The sequence below is a fragment of the Pteropus vampyrus genome, unplaced genomic scaffold (genome assembly GCF_000151845.1).
Source record: "Pteropus vampyrus isolate Shadow unplaced genomic scaffold, Pvam_2.0 Scaffold125, whole genome shotgun sequence".
NCBI classification, from domain to species: Eukaryota; Metazoa; Chordata; class Mammalia; order Chiroptera; family Pteropodidae; genus Pteropus; species Pteropus vampyrus.
The window spans coordinates 1,613,431-1,628,534 of record NW_011888906.1 but is presented as its reverse complement, the minus strand read 5'-3'; the positions used below and the strand labels follow the sequence as shown (position 1 = coordinate 1,628,534).

The following is a 15,104-nucleotide window of genomic DNA, read 5'->3' as shown; positions in this document are numbered from 1 at the left end:
AAAAGTATGTCCTGGGGTTTAGAGATATGCATTAGAGATACGTGCCTCTTCCCTCATCTCTCACCCAAACTCTACCTTCTCACCTGTTATTTTTTCCAATAGAGAAACATCTTGTACTTCCTGGGGCAAAGAAGCAATTTTCTGACGGACAGTAGCATCCCCTGATGCAGCATTTTCGAGGTCCTGTAAAGCTTTGATTAGTTCTTCAGTCTGCACAATAAAACACAAACAATACTATTCATTAAGACACATGGCATTTAAAGAAAATTAGTTGGAGTTAAATGAGGTAGAGGCAAATTCTAAGAATGAACATTCCTGACATCTGAAAAAACATTGTTCTTAATCCTGGAGCTTATACCAAAGTCAATGATATGGATTCTAAGAGAATGTACAAAGTTAATTTTTCTAACTCCAAGGCAGAACATGAATAAAGTCTACATAATTCTTTAAAAGAGTTTTTTGAAAAGAGCATGTTTTTGACAACATAAAAAAATGGAGTCTGGTTCATATTGCTTAGTGTCAAATGATGCACGATTTCTAGTACAGAATGGTTTTCAGTATAAAGGTATATATGTCAGATGTTTAACAACTGTGTATTGACTGACTGAAATGACACTACCTACTTTAATTCTTTCTTTAATCGGCTTGACAAAATGAATGTAAAAAACATGACATTTTCGATTTTGGCAACCACTCCCAAAATTAAATGTGTCAACTCATTAATTACAAACAAAAGGGGAAAAAAAAAGCGCAAACCAAGAATTCATAGTCTGTATACACCAAAAAGGGTTTTTAAATTATCAGCAAACACAGCAAACTGATATGGGGCAGTCCATGAAGACCCAGAAGTAACTGATGATATAGATGGTAGTCAGGTTATCCTGAAAGTTGATAATTCAGGCTGTTCTCATGAAAGTTTTTAAATTCAAAGATATATAGCTTAACACTGTTCTCATTTAACCACAGTCTAATTCAACATTTTAACATAATGCAACTCACATGCTTCCTATTTACAAAGCCCTTTAACACACCCATGTATAAGAAAATCTGTTTTGGGTAAAATGAGAAGCAGTGTAACTCAGTGAGAAGAGCATGGGCTCTGTAGTCAGAGCCAGATTCAAATTAAGACACTGGGTGAGTTGCTAAATCTGCCTTCTTGAGCTTCACTTTCTTTGACTATAGATATGTAGGTAGGTAGACAGATAGACATAAAGACAAAATGAACCAATCACACAGTTCATGAGCTAACAATGCAAATATGTGATTAACAACTCAGTAAACACTAGCTCCCTGTTTTAATATTTAAATAGGTTATAGTGAAGCAAACCTGCTACTGCCACAAAGGCTATCCTTAGAAACTAAAGAGCTGTTTACTTATAAAAATCAACCATGCTACTGGAGACATGCCATGGCAGAGGCCTTCTGAATGTCTCGGCAACGTTATCTACCCTTTTCATAAAAATCCATTTTTTAAGAATATTTTCAATTTCTAGGGGTGAAGTAAAGCCGAATCCATGTACACTATAAAACATAAATCCATACCAGAGTCCTGGCATGCAAAGACAAATGTCAAGCCTACTGTCTTGCAAGCGTCACTGGATGGATCTTGAGCCCAGCGCCCAGAGAGCTACCCTCCAGCGATTCCATACTATTGGTCACCGGCGCCACCTTGTGGCCATCATCTCCAACCAGAGGTCACTTCAAACCACTCTGTATGCCCTACCCTGGGGGTCAAGACATACCAAGAGGGGTCCTGCAGAAGGATCTTGGGGAGAGTAGCTTCCAGGGTAGTCGTCATCTTCCTCCTCTTGTATCTGTTGAAAAGTCCGCTTCAGAGATTTCTTCTCCTCTGTTGCTAGAGGAAAGAAAAAAGTGACAAATTTGAGTCACCATAGCCTGTGTACACCAAATGCTATGCACAATGGATCACACGTAAAAAAGGGCAGGAGGGGGGGCATTTCCAGAGATAGCTAAACATTAACCTTTACGCCAGTTGTTTTAAATTGGTCATGGTCTTACACTACTGAAGAGTCAAAAGGCCTCAGGATGTCATCTCGGATTGACTCACTGAAAAACTACTACTGAAAACAAGAATTTAAAAGTGAAACTTATCGAACACATTTCATTAAAAACCTCCATATCTTAAAAAAAAAAAAGTTAATGGGAGAAATAAAATGGTAAGAAACCCATCAGACAATATAATGAAGCAAGCCAATGTATGCAAGGGTTTAAGGGGATATGCTGCATATGAGATTCTTTATGTTTTCCAGGGTAAGTTCAGAAAACAGTAAAGAGAAAGCCATCAATATAACTGTCAAAAACTCTAAACACAAATATGCTTTAAATTATCCCTTTAAAAACAAAATTTTACCTTAAAATTAAAAATAACCATTATTGAGAAATATGATTGCTATCACTGAGAGATATTACTTAAGTTTCCATTTTAAAATTAACTACTTTGAGGCTAATAGGTTACATTTTTAATTATCTGTACTGTATGCTTTTAAACTGTTATGATCGATGTGTAAATTCCAAAATCACTTTTTTTTGCATCCAATTGAACAATACAAAATAAATGCCAAAAATCTGCGGGATATCAATCTAAATGATAAACTTAGATATGGAAAGTAAAGGAACCACTGGACACCCAGTGTGCCAGGCACTGCAATAATTTAATCCTCCCAACAATTCTAAGATGTAATATTTCCATTTTACAGGAGAGAAAATGAAGACCAGAGAAGTTTAATTTATTTAAAGATATGACTGCAAAATCTGTGCTCTTTCCACTACAAATTATTGAGCACCTGTCAAGAAGAGGCCACTATGCACCTGCCTCAGAACTCTGTGAGTTATAAAAAGAACATTCACTTCTTGCTTAATTAAAATTAAACATTTTCTTGTAGAACCAAAGATGTAGTTCCTGTTTTCTACCTGACACATTAACTGACCAAACTACATTTGATGTGAAAGCCAAGTCAGTATTGTGGATTTTATTTTTTCTTAATGTTTTTGTTTGTTCTACTACAAAAACATTTGCAATCTAAGCAATCCTCATTTTGCATAATTTTATTATGCATGAATTTGTTTCCATAGTTTAGTTAAACACAAGTTTCTCAACAATATGGTTCAAATTTGTTACCATGGCATGTTAACTATGAGTAACTGCATAAAGAACACACTTTGCTACTAACTTTAGTCCACAAATTATTATGTAAATAAGAGAAGTGCAACATGATCAGTGACCGCATCGCTTCTTTCAAGGTCAGTGATTGGTTATTGCACATCTGTTATTCAGTTCACACGCAGACAGCAAAATGGTGTTGTGTTGTCTCCCAGGGATAAAATCCACATGACATTTTGTAAAAATGAATAATCAAAATAAAGAACTGACTGACAAAGATGAAAGAGCAGCAAAGAAACTCAAACTAATGCTGAAAATGAAATCTGAAAGGACTGTCAATGGAGTTGTAGCAGAAACAGCTGTCTGGGGGAATGCTGGCTCTGCCACACCCAACTGGAGATGATCAAGCCGGAGGAACTTAGTGTAGACCAACTTATCAATATAAATGAAAAAAGTGTTGTGATAAAAAGAATGACAATGTCCCGGAGAAAGTGCTGCCGACAAAAAACTTCCTACTAAAGGAACTCTCAGAGACATTTCATGACACTGAAAGCAGAGGATAAAATGTTGGAAGCTGATCTAAACTTACAAAGGAGTATGACAATACACTAAGACAGAAAAGATGCTTGCTCCATATCATAAATTACACATTTTTACAAGCAAGCAATCTAAATTCAAACTACTCTTGGTACATTTGTTAGAAATAAACACGTTAATTCTCCATGTTTCTAACTTTTTATATTATAGAATACTAAATAATTGTTAGTTTTACTGTCTTTTTTGTTTCACGTAACCAATGGTGAGGCTTTAATTCTTTGACAAAAAAATTTAAAGTCACAAAATAGTTGTAAATTTCCCATTGATTATTAAGATCACTTAGCAGTTTCGGCTAGCACGGTCATCTTATACTCCTGCGCTACTAGGCAAAGAAAGAACTGCTGATTTTTAAAACAAAATCTATTATGATATAATTTGCATATGAAATATCCAGCAGTACTTTACTCACAGTAGCTCACTAGTTAGTCTGCAGTGAGTTTTATGACCCATGTAGACAGTTAGTCAAGGTGGCCATGTGTGAGGAACAAAACACAAAAACATAAGTACAAGAGCAAAACACAAAATATATTTTGTTCACTTCCAAACACCTAGAACGCTCAATAAATAATTGTTAAATACACTAAAGAAGGTAGGAAAAATTATAACTCAAATCATTCAGTTTTCTAAATCTCATACAAAAATTTTTATATAAAAACCACACATTATTAAATACCTCAGGGCACTCAGAATCACTGAATTTTGGCACTGGAAGGCCTTAGATAAACCTATGTCTTTGCTTCTCTCGCCTCATTTTTCATGAGAATAGCAAGGACCACAGGCTGTGGTTTGTCCAAAGTCAGATGGCTCATGAGTCTTAAGCCTGGGTTCTACAGCCAAAGTCATCTGCCTCCTAATTTGGAGTTCCTTTTCCCACCTCAGGCTGCCACTCACTAACAGACTGACACAAAACTGATGCAAATAATTTTAAGGCCATTTCTGTCCTTTGCCATTCTGACGGAAGAGGGTGCACAGGCGGTAACCATTACCATCATACTTTTCCAGTTCTAGACTACCTACAAGTGGAGGACCTACTGGAAATGAATTATTCATCACTTCACCTGTAGGGCTCCTCCTTTCCTGAGCTACCTATTTCCATCATGAATACTTCCACTGGTCACACCTTCCAAGTACAATGCCATGGAGACCACCAGAATCTCTCCAAAGTCCCAACTTCTGGCAGATTCCACACCTCTGAAGAATATTTTACATATCTCCTCTTTCTGCTCTTTCCCATAGCCTCTTACCAGCGCTCTGCTCCTCATCAAGCCTTGTCCAGACCACTGTCCCATGGTCTCTCTACCTCTAGTTGCTCTTCTTCCAACTTAGACAACACTCATTAAATTAACCTTTCTAAAGCTGAGCTCTCACTCCGTCATGCCTCCATTCAAAAACCTGGAATGGCTCCCCAAATGCCAAGCCTGCTCGTGGTCGAAGTAATATCATCTTGAGCACTCCCTCTCTCTCAGTTGTCGTCATCTCCCTCTAACCCCCACAGTACTTGGCTGTTGCTATTTTGCAAGGCCAGCAGCAGGCAACTGGCCTTACTTCTTTGATAGAAACCTTAAGTGTCTTATTCTTTTACATCTCTATAACACATGGGAAACTGTCAACAGACCTGAGTTTGAAACCTCTTGAATACAGAGGAAACATAGAGCTTGGAAACCCTTGGTGCTATGCCAGAAATGACTATCATTGCGTCCCTTTACACAAACAGGACAGCCTGCCCTGGTAACTCTACCCTGACTCATCAGTACAAAGTTAGCAGTTAGGAGGCCCAATATTCTCAATGTAGTCAAACAGCCATTAAAAATAACCTAGGATACCTGTCAGTCCGATTCCTATGTCTAAATTTAAGGTTAGGCACCCTTCTGCTATCAATCGAGCTTTCGACCAGAGTATTTACACTCCCTTTTTCACTCAAACACTGCTTACAGGTAGTGCAAACACTATGGGTGGCCCAAATCCTATTCTACCCACCAACCTGTCTCTGTGTCTCTAAGAGACCTTGTAGTCATCTAGCTTTCAAGTAATCCTGGTCACCTACGTGTCCCTGGTATGCCTGCTGGAGACCTGAACTGTGGCAGAATTCAGACACTATGGCACACTACAAAATTAATTTTAAGGCAAAAAGTTAGCATGAAGGTTCCCAAATCACATACAAAATGCAGTCATCTACCTGTAAAGCTGGATCTTCTAAAGAATGCACTTAAAATTTTCTGGGCTAAAAAATAAAGAACAAAGAAAAACCCCTAGATTTTATATTACTTTTTATAATGAGAAAAGAATCAGAAAATATTGTTTGCAATAGCTCCCTCATTCTTTGTTCCCTCCCTGCAAAATAATAAAAAACAAAATTTAAAATACATTAAACTTTACTCATGGAAAGAAAAAGATCTGTAACAAAGGGCTGACATTTGAGGCACGGTTCTGAAAGCACTTTTCCTTTATCATCTCACTGATCTAAGTGAGCGGCCAGGTCCAGACTGGAACCCGGGGAAGTTGGTCCCAGAGCTTGTACTCTTAACCACTAGTATTGCACAAAATCTAAGAAACTAAAAATACTAATAAGTCTCCTCCTACTTTTGCTACTAGTTCATATTTAGAAACTCAGAATATTAGATATTAGAACAGGGGCAAATAAAAGTCATGTCATCACCCAATTAATAACATCTTACCTACATGATCTCAAGTGATCCTCTCAATGGCCCTACGAGGTATTAGTATTAACAACCATAATGTACAATGGAAACATGAGGCTCAGAGAGGTCAAATGCTGTACCCAAGGTCACACAGCCTGGAAGTGAAAGAGCTGGGGTTCATATCTGGAAGTCTGATTTTAAACTCCTGCTCTGAATAGCTAAACTAACTATACTAAGGTGCAGGAAAATTGGGTGGCCTGCTTATGAATTCATAGTCTAATTCAAATACATTGAATCCATGTGCTTTCAGGTGAAAGTATGGTATAAAGAACACAAGCTTTAAAGTCATATCGATCTGGGTTTGAATTATCCACTTATCAATTATCCCTAACTGGACAAAATTACTATATCCTTTGAGCCTTAGCATCTTCATCTGAAATATAAAAATAATACCAAATTCACAGAGTAGTTATACAGATCTAAAATCAATTAACATGAAAAGCAATCAGCAGAGAGGCTGATACCTAACAGGTGCTCAATAAATGCTATTTCCATTGTATCTGTCTTTCCTTTCTAAATCCCTCTACAACTATAGGACACTGTGTGATTCATGTGTGACTCAACTAAATAATGAAGTTCCATTCAGTTAAACGAAAGCTTGCGTATTCCCATGAAAAGAGAGAAAACTTTAGAATACCTGGGTCTTGCACCTGGGGAGACTGGTATATTAAATTCAAGAAATCTCCAGTTCTAAAATAAGCTCATGCATTCTCCAATGTTAGAAGAACTGTCAAAGTTCCACAGGAAACTCTTAATTTTAAAGATAAATTCTAAAGTTGTCTGAAAACAAAGAATTACCCATGAATCAAGGCTGAAATATAAAAGGACTATTCAAACTTAGAAATAAACTTCTGGAGGAATCAGTATTTTGAAAGTACTGTGGTAAGATATTCTGATAACTCAGGTCCAAAGAAGACAGTGAGAAGACAGAATGGGTTAACTGGGACTAATACACATGGTGGAATCTTCCGATTAGGTGTTTTTGTCTTTACAGAATAGAGAAGGAGAAATTATCTTAGATAAGTATTATCCTCCACACAGAGGAATACTGCCTCTATTGCTGTTAATGTCTAGACACTCAAAAAACTGAAAAACCCAATGGAGCTATTTTCAAATCAGGGCCACAAATTCCCAAATTTGTCTGACTGCTCCCTGTGTGTAGAACTATTTCTCATTCCTCTCTCGCTCTTTCCTATAGCACCTAGCAGAGCTGTGTACTCAAAGGACATTTATGGCAAATGCTTGTCAAATTGAAAGTCAACGCTTAGCTTTAAACATCGTCTTTCAGAGCACTCATACCTACCCAACGGTTGTTTTAAAAAATCAGCACTGTTTACCAATGAACTCTAAGGCAAAGTAAAGAATGATAGATAACTCTCCAACACTGTGCAGATACCTCCAAAGGACACAATACAAACACTATCAGAGTAAGAAACATCTTGCTTTTCAGAAGCTACCATCCAGAGTGACCCCAAAATTGTTTTTTTTATCAACACCAAGTAAAACAACAATGACTTGCAGTCTGAAAGCACTTATGTCATTCTTAGAGTCTCTAACCTCTAGTTTCATAGGAAAGTTACCCCACTGTAAAATGCATATAAACTCAGACCTGAACGAGACCATGGAAAGTACACAGTAAAAGACTGCCGAATGAATGCTATTATCGTGCATACTCATCATGGTTGTGTTCTACAGCGAAGACATAAATGAGTACCAGAGGAACATGGAGAGAATGGCTACATGTGCCCAGACGAGCTAGAGATGTCAGGACGTAGCATTCTTGAAGACTGACTTCACCACACAGTGAAAGGAATGAAAGGATATTTTAGGCAGAGGTAATATCAGATGCAAAGAAAGGGGCACCGACAGAGCATCCAGGGGGGAAATTGTTGGGTATGGCCAAAGAATATGGTATATGCGAGGGAATGGCAGAAGATCTGAAAAAGTAAACTAGTCCATATCACAAAGAGTCTTAAATACTATGTTAGTACTTGGACTTAATCCTCTAGGCAATGAGTACGTGTGCAGTCAGATCAGATCTGTATCTCAGAAACATATCATGCCAATTAGAATTAAACACAACTACTTGAAACCTATATAACTTTATTAACCAATGTCACCCCAATACATTTAATGAAAAATAAAATAAATGAATAAATAAAATGCCCTCCCTCCCCCGCAAAATTAAACACAACTAGAAGTCAAAGAACCAAATAATGTTTGGTCTTACTTCTCTTTAAAGAAAAAAAATAATATAAGCTATTAAAGACTTGGTGAAATTCACAAACATATATGTACACACTTCCCAAAGATATTCTGAGTTCAGCCCCAAATCAATTTTAGACAGCAAGCTGACAATCATCAAAAGTATGGTACAAAACCACATCAATATTTAATGAAACCAAGATCTGAAAAGGCTAAGGGACTTAGCCACGATCCTACAGTAATTAGTGGCAGGGCTAGGACAAACTCTTAATCCAGGGTACTTCCTAGTTCCCCACAACTCTAAACAACTTTGTTGTTCTTTTCCCTTGTGCAAAGAAAGTCTCTGAAAGGCAGAAGAGAGCCAAGGAGAATACAGAGCAGAAGTTAAGGTGTGAGATGATGAATAGCATGAACACTAGAACCAGGCTTACACGCTGCGAGCACTACATAAATTCTCACCATCATTTATGATCATCTCTCTCTGAAGAATCATATAATCGCTGGTGGTTCACAGCAACCCCCACTGCAGCTTTTCATATTTGATTCGAAAGTAGGCAAAGACCAAGAGCTGTAAACATGTGGTGATGTTTCTACCTTTGGGGGGAGGGCTCTTGGAGTCCTCCATAGACAGCTTCAGTTGCTGTATGAACTCGCCGCCATACACACTTCTTTCTTGCCAGATGTTCAGCAATCTTTCTAAAGGTTTTTTACAGCCTTCATCTGCCTCTCTGCCCAGAAAAGACGAAAAGATATATATAAGCTTAAGATTTTTTGTTTTTAATTAGGACAGATCTACTTTAAAAAAAAAAAAATCAACAACTGACTAAATGATTTACACATTTAAAAACAGAAGGAAGAGTAAGGTACATATTGTGAGAAATGGAACTTGACCAAAAACTACATTCTTCCTGTGGTGCACAGGGAAGAGACATGTTATAGAAGTAATCTGTGTCTTTTATTCCCTTTGAAAGATGGGGCGATTAGGGCGAAAAGCCAATGGCTGATTTTTACAGACAGAATTATCAAAAACTGACCCTATCAACTGTGACAATCATCAAAAGTTTGCTTTTTAAGAAGACATTAATTAAAATCTAGTACCAGACATTCTGCTGGAAATTAAAGTGGGCCAAAACTTTTAGGGGCAGAAAAAAAAATTTTTTTAACAGGGAATAAATTCACTACAACTCATCAATGCTAACACACTAACACCTCTACATGTATAAATACAATTGTATACACGTATATGCCAAGATTGATCTCAACTTTAAATTAACTACTTCGTAATTATTTTAATTCTGGGCTAGGTCTGTCTTCCATGTTCACACAAAGATGTCTAATAGATAATCTTACAACACACTGAGCATAATACGGTCCTTACTAATTTAGACAGTTTTTTTTCCCTGACATATTACACTCTTCAAACAATATTTTTCAACGAGGTGACTATAACTGCAACTCAGCATGAACCAATGGCTTCCCTAAAATGTCAGACAGCAAGTGGAAGAGTGGGGGAAGACTTCCTGAGAGGAAAACAAGTTCCCTCACCATGCACTTGTTACTGTAAATTTTTCTGATTTGTAAAGCTGGATGTCACTGATCTTATACTGAGTGACTTCAAACAACAAGGGGTACCCTGACATCTTAGTATCTAAGTCAATACTTTTAATTGGAACTTCAAGAAGAAACCATCCTAAATCAACTTAGATGGGAATTTCATCTACCCTTAGTCCTGACAGCACTTTTCTAAAACTTATGTTAACATTCAAGGTGAGATGAGGTTTTGGCCTAATCTGGTTAGACTATGTTACTTATAAGTTATTAGTGGCAAATTTCACCAAACTGGGGTTTAAGTACTAAATCACGGTACATATAAATTAATTTTTTGTTGTTATTAAACCTTTTTCTTTGGTGAGAGGTTAGGGTGAGGGGAAAAAAAATTCTACTAAGTTTATTAAACACAAAGATATGACCTAATTATTTGTGATAAAATACTTTTACTCCATCTTCGAAATATACCTAGAGACAAATTACTTCTCACTTCTTCCTCTGCTATCAGCCTGGTCCAGACAACTATCATCTTTTGCCTGATTACGACAATAACCTCATTGCTGGTCTCTTTGCTTCCACCCCTGTTCTCCTATAATCTATCCTAAAGCTTTAAAAATATAATTCTAGCTCTTGTGTAAAGGCAGATCATGTCACTCTTTTGCTCAAAACTTCCAGTTCCTCCCATTCTCCTTCAGAATAAAAGTAAAAGTCTTTTTAAGGCCTACGAAGCCATTCTCTACCCAGTCCATTATTTCTCTGGCCTCACCTCCTCCCCACCCCCTAAACAGCTACTATGGCACTCATGCCTCAGGGCCTTTCCACTTGAAGTTCACTTTGCCTGGAACCACATTTCCCCAGGTATGGCAAGGCTCATTTGCTTTCCTCTTCCAGGTCTGTATTTACTCACACAGCACCTTTTCAGTGAGTCTTTCCCTAATGTTCCTATTTACACTCTACTCTTACTCAATTTTTCTCCACACAACTTATCTTCTGATATACTATGTAGTTTACATGCTGTTTACATACTTCCCATTTGACGTATTTCCACAAGGGCAGCGATCTTTCCCCCGACTGCTATCCACCCTAGAAGCACTGTATTTGGCTAACTGTAATCTTTTTTTTTTTTTAAATTTCAGAAAGGTTTCAGTAAGCCATACAATTATTTAACTTTCGGTAATCATATTACTTACTCTTCAATTCTGTTAGACATCAACTGAGCACTCACCTGCTCATTCGATGAGGTTTTATGAAATACTATGCTTGGAATACAAAGAATTAAGCCTAGGTCTTGACTTCTAGGGCCTGACCCAGTAGCCCCTCATCTTTCTAAACCTTATCTGGGGCTTCACATTCTACCAACACTCGACCATATGTATTTTCTACCCAGAACTTGCTCCCTCTCTGCATGTGCCTTTGCTCATGCTATCTCCTCCCCTTTGAATGGAATCCCCAAAGTAGAATAAGGTAAAGAAGGAGAAGTTATGAGTGATTAAGGTGGCTTAAGTGTATGGGGAGTGTGCAGAAATAGCAGAAGAATCTCGTGGGACAGACTGAATTAGATTACAGAGGGTCCTGAATGCCTTATTAAGTATGTGGCCTTTATCCTGAAGGCAAAGGAAAGTCTCTTATGTGATCAAATGTATGGTTTAGGGAAAAAAAACCACAATCAAATCATAACTAGTCAGAACTTAATTGGTTGGTACTTTTAACACAAAATGTGTTCTCTGCAAATTCTCCCTTCACATAAACTAATCATGACAATCAATTCTTATCTAAGATTTAGTTAAAAGGGAGGTGAGGGCACGAGGGGCACAATACCCACCCACCCACCATCCACCCACCATCCACCCATCACCCCTGGAGATATTTAGGACTCAAGACTAAGACTGAGTTAAGTACAGCTTCGGCCATATTATTATACAGTGGAAACTGATGCTCAAACCTTTTATAACCTAGACATTTTCAAGACTTTCATCACTAAAGACTAAAACCAAAAGGAGGCTCTACTTTAATTGGTGAATGTACTTAACCAGGATAGGCTAATTCTTTGAACACTATAGTAAATAAAGGTTTTGCCAGATAAGTTTCAAAGTTACAGATACAACAGTCAAGAAATCTTTTTACTGATGAGGTTTTGCCATAAGTAGCTCCAACAAACACGATGTCACTTTAGCATCTAGAACTGGATACAACTAAAGCAATAAAGTAGTTTTGTAACGGAAGGAGCTCTTTTCAGGTTGTACTAACTCCATTCTAAACTGAGAAATCTTTTAAATGAAAAAAAACACCAAAAGACTGTTTTCTACTCATCCATGAATAAACTAGAAGATGATAATTACATATGTAACTTATTATACTGAATACAATATTTTAACTCTATAAATTTAATCACTGCAAAACTGATCTAAAAAGTGAAAAGTGTCCATTATACACACATGGAACTACTGCTTAGTGTCAGCTAGATACCTGATGCCTTGCCAAGTCATCTTGACGGACTTCTTCTTTCTTTGCAGTTTTTTTCTTTGCAGTTTTAATGGCACTTTCTTGGTACAATCACTCTAATTTCTGTGTTTTTGTCTTATCCTATATGCTGTACAGTAGGTCTACGGCAGCCTCAGAGGAGGAATTCTAAGTATTTCCAATATTTCTAATAGTACCTCATGTACAGCTGGAGCAGAAACATCCCTTTGCAATTGTGCAGAAATGAGTTAACATAGCAAGCCTGAGATGCCTACCCTGAAAAAGGTCTGCTCACAAGGTTGTCCCTTGACGGGCATCTGGGAACTTGGGTTTCAGGAGTGCTTCTGCCATTTCCTGATAAGGGTGGTTTACTGTGGCTAAACTGTGTGTGAATAATAAAGTTTATACTGAATATATGCTTTGTTTCTGGGAGTCTGGAATTTTGGCAAAGGATGCCTGTGACCAACCCTACTAGAAACCCTGGGCACGGAGTCTCTAATGAGCTTCCCAGGTAGACAATATTTCATACTTGTTGCGATAATTTAATGCTGGAGGCATTAAGTATGTCTTGTATGATGCTACCATGAGAGGACTCTTAGAAACTTATGCCTAGTCTCCTCTGGACCTCGTCCCACACACCTTCTCCCTTTGCTGATTTTGCTTTGTATCCTTTCCCTGTAATGACTCATAGCCATGAGCATAACTATATACTGAGGCAAGTCACCAAACCTGGAAATGGTCCTGGGGAGCCATGACACAACACTAACTCCAAATTTATGTCACCAGAAGCTAATTTCCTACTAAGTTTCAGACTACAGGCATACCTCAGAAATATTTCAGGTTTGGTTCCAGACCATAACAATAAAGCGAGTTGTAATCTTTGCTAGTGGAGGGTCTTGCCCTCATTTGTAAAAAAGCAACATTTGTGAAGCATAGTAACTCGAAGCATAATAAAACAAGGTATGCCTGTATTTTATCTATCTGGCATTGCTCCTTGGAATGTCTACTAGCCATCACAAATTTAACATGGCCAAAACAAAACACTTGATTTCCTCTGCCATATTTTCCCCCAAACCTCATCTCAGTAAAGGGCACAACTAGCTATCTACTTATGTTGAAAGCCAAGAAATAATCTTTCCTTTCTCTTTCCCTCACTACTAGCTCCCACTCGACTCCCATAAATCCTATCAGTTTTACATGGGGGTGGGGGGTGGAATCTAACCACGAAGTCAATTAAATGAACAGAAGCTATTATTATCTTCTCACTGCTTCTGAGTCTTAGCTGATGACATCTCTAGCTTTTACTAGAGCAATACCCTCCCTGCCCCTCCCTTGGCCCTTATAATCCATTCCCCAAATCAAGCAAGAGGGATCTTTAACAATGTGATGGAATATGTAATTCCCTTGCTTAAAACCCTTCGTGACATCTCATCAGAGCAAAATCCTCTCTTCCAAGGCTTACAAGGAATATGACTGGCATCTACCTACCTTTCTGATCTTATCTGGATGTTACTTTTCCCTTTGCTCACTACGTTCTAATCACACTGGCCTTCATTCTGATCCTCTTAACATGCCAAGATTACTTCTACTTGAAGTTCTCAATGGTGTTCCTACTTCACATGATTACCTCGAATGTCACTTCCTGAAAGAAGCCTTCTTTCACCATGCTAGACGAAATCCCACTCCAGAATGCCATTCTATTTTACATCCACATAATTGCTCTCTGAAAGTATCTTGTTCATTTATTTGTACTTGCTTGCCTTATTCACTGCTGTTCCCTATTGTCTGGATCAGTTCTTGGTACACAGAAGACACTCAAATACATGTTGAATGAAAAATAAGGGGAATAACTATCTTCGAACTGAGAAAACAAGAAGGCAAAAAAGTTCAGGCTGGTTAACTACACTGCTATTCAAATTTAATGTACTCTATGAGCTTGGCAGCTTCCTGACTTAAGAGGTTTGTTTTTTGGGTATTTGGGGGGGTAGGTGAGTGGAGGGACTGAGGGAGAGAGTAGAAAATGATCATGAGATTCCTAATCAATTTTGGTCAATATTAATAGGTAAATTATCTTTGTTCACCAACTGGCTACAGAAAAGCTATACAAAGGGCACTTCTTACTGTTGGTGAAGTGCATGAGGACTGAAGTGGAGTGGCTGGCCTTTCTGTTCTAACAACGGTGGCGGGAGGGTCTTGGAAACACGGAGGTTCCAAATATAACACCCAAAAGGGAGTTCAAAAACTGGAAGGGACGGAGAAAGGGAGGGAGGGAGGGAGTGGGAGAAACGGAGATTAATTAATTAGGGCTATTTTTTTTTTTTTTTAATAAAAAGGATCAGGTTTATTTTCCCCACATTGCCATAGAATCTGCCAAGACCTTTTTACATTTCCTCCCAGATAGGTTTTAAGATGTTACCAAGTAGAAAAGAAAATTTCAATCCTGGCATTACCCATTATTCTTCTCCCACCCCTTT

The 15,104-nt window shown here is 37.9% G+C and overlaps 1 protein-coding gene across 3 annotated transcripts in view; it reads right to left on the bottom strand.

The window, feature by feature from the left end:
- The window catches only part of RPRD1B (regulation of nuclear pre-mRNA domain containing 1B), a 54,504-nt gene that overhangs the window by 30,918 nt on the left and 8,482 nt on the right, over positions 1–15,104 (bottom strand). For 2 of the 3 annotated variants that reach the window (XM_011366596.2, XM_023534455.1), the window contains exons 3-5: positions 9,217–9,350; positions 1,743–1,855; positions 84–210 (exon numbers count right to left, since the gene is read on the bottom strand). In XM_011366596.2, the coding sequence (XP_011364898.1) occupies positions 84–210; positions 1,743–1,855; positions 9,217–9,350 (374 nt within the window). The remainder of the gene's footprint in view (positions 1–83; positions 211–1,742; positions 1,856–9,216; positions 9,351–15,104) is intronic. The other variant, XM_023534456.1, reaches the window with a different exon arrangement.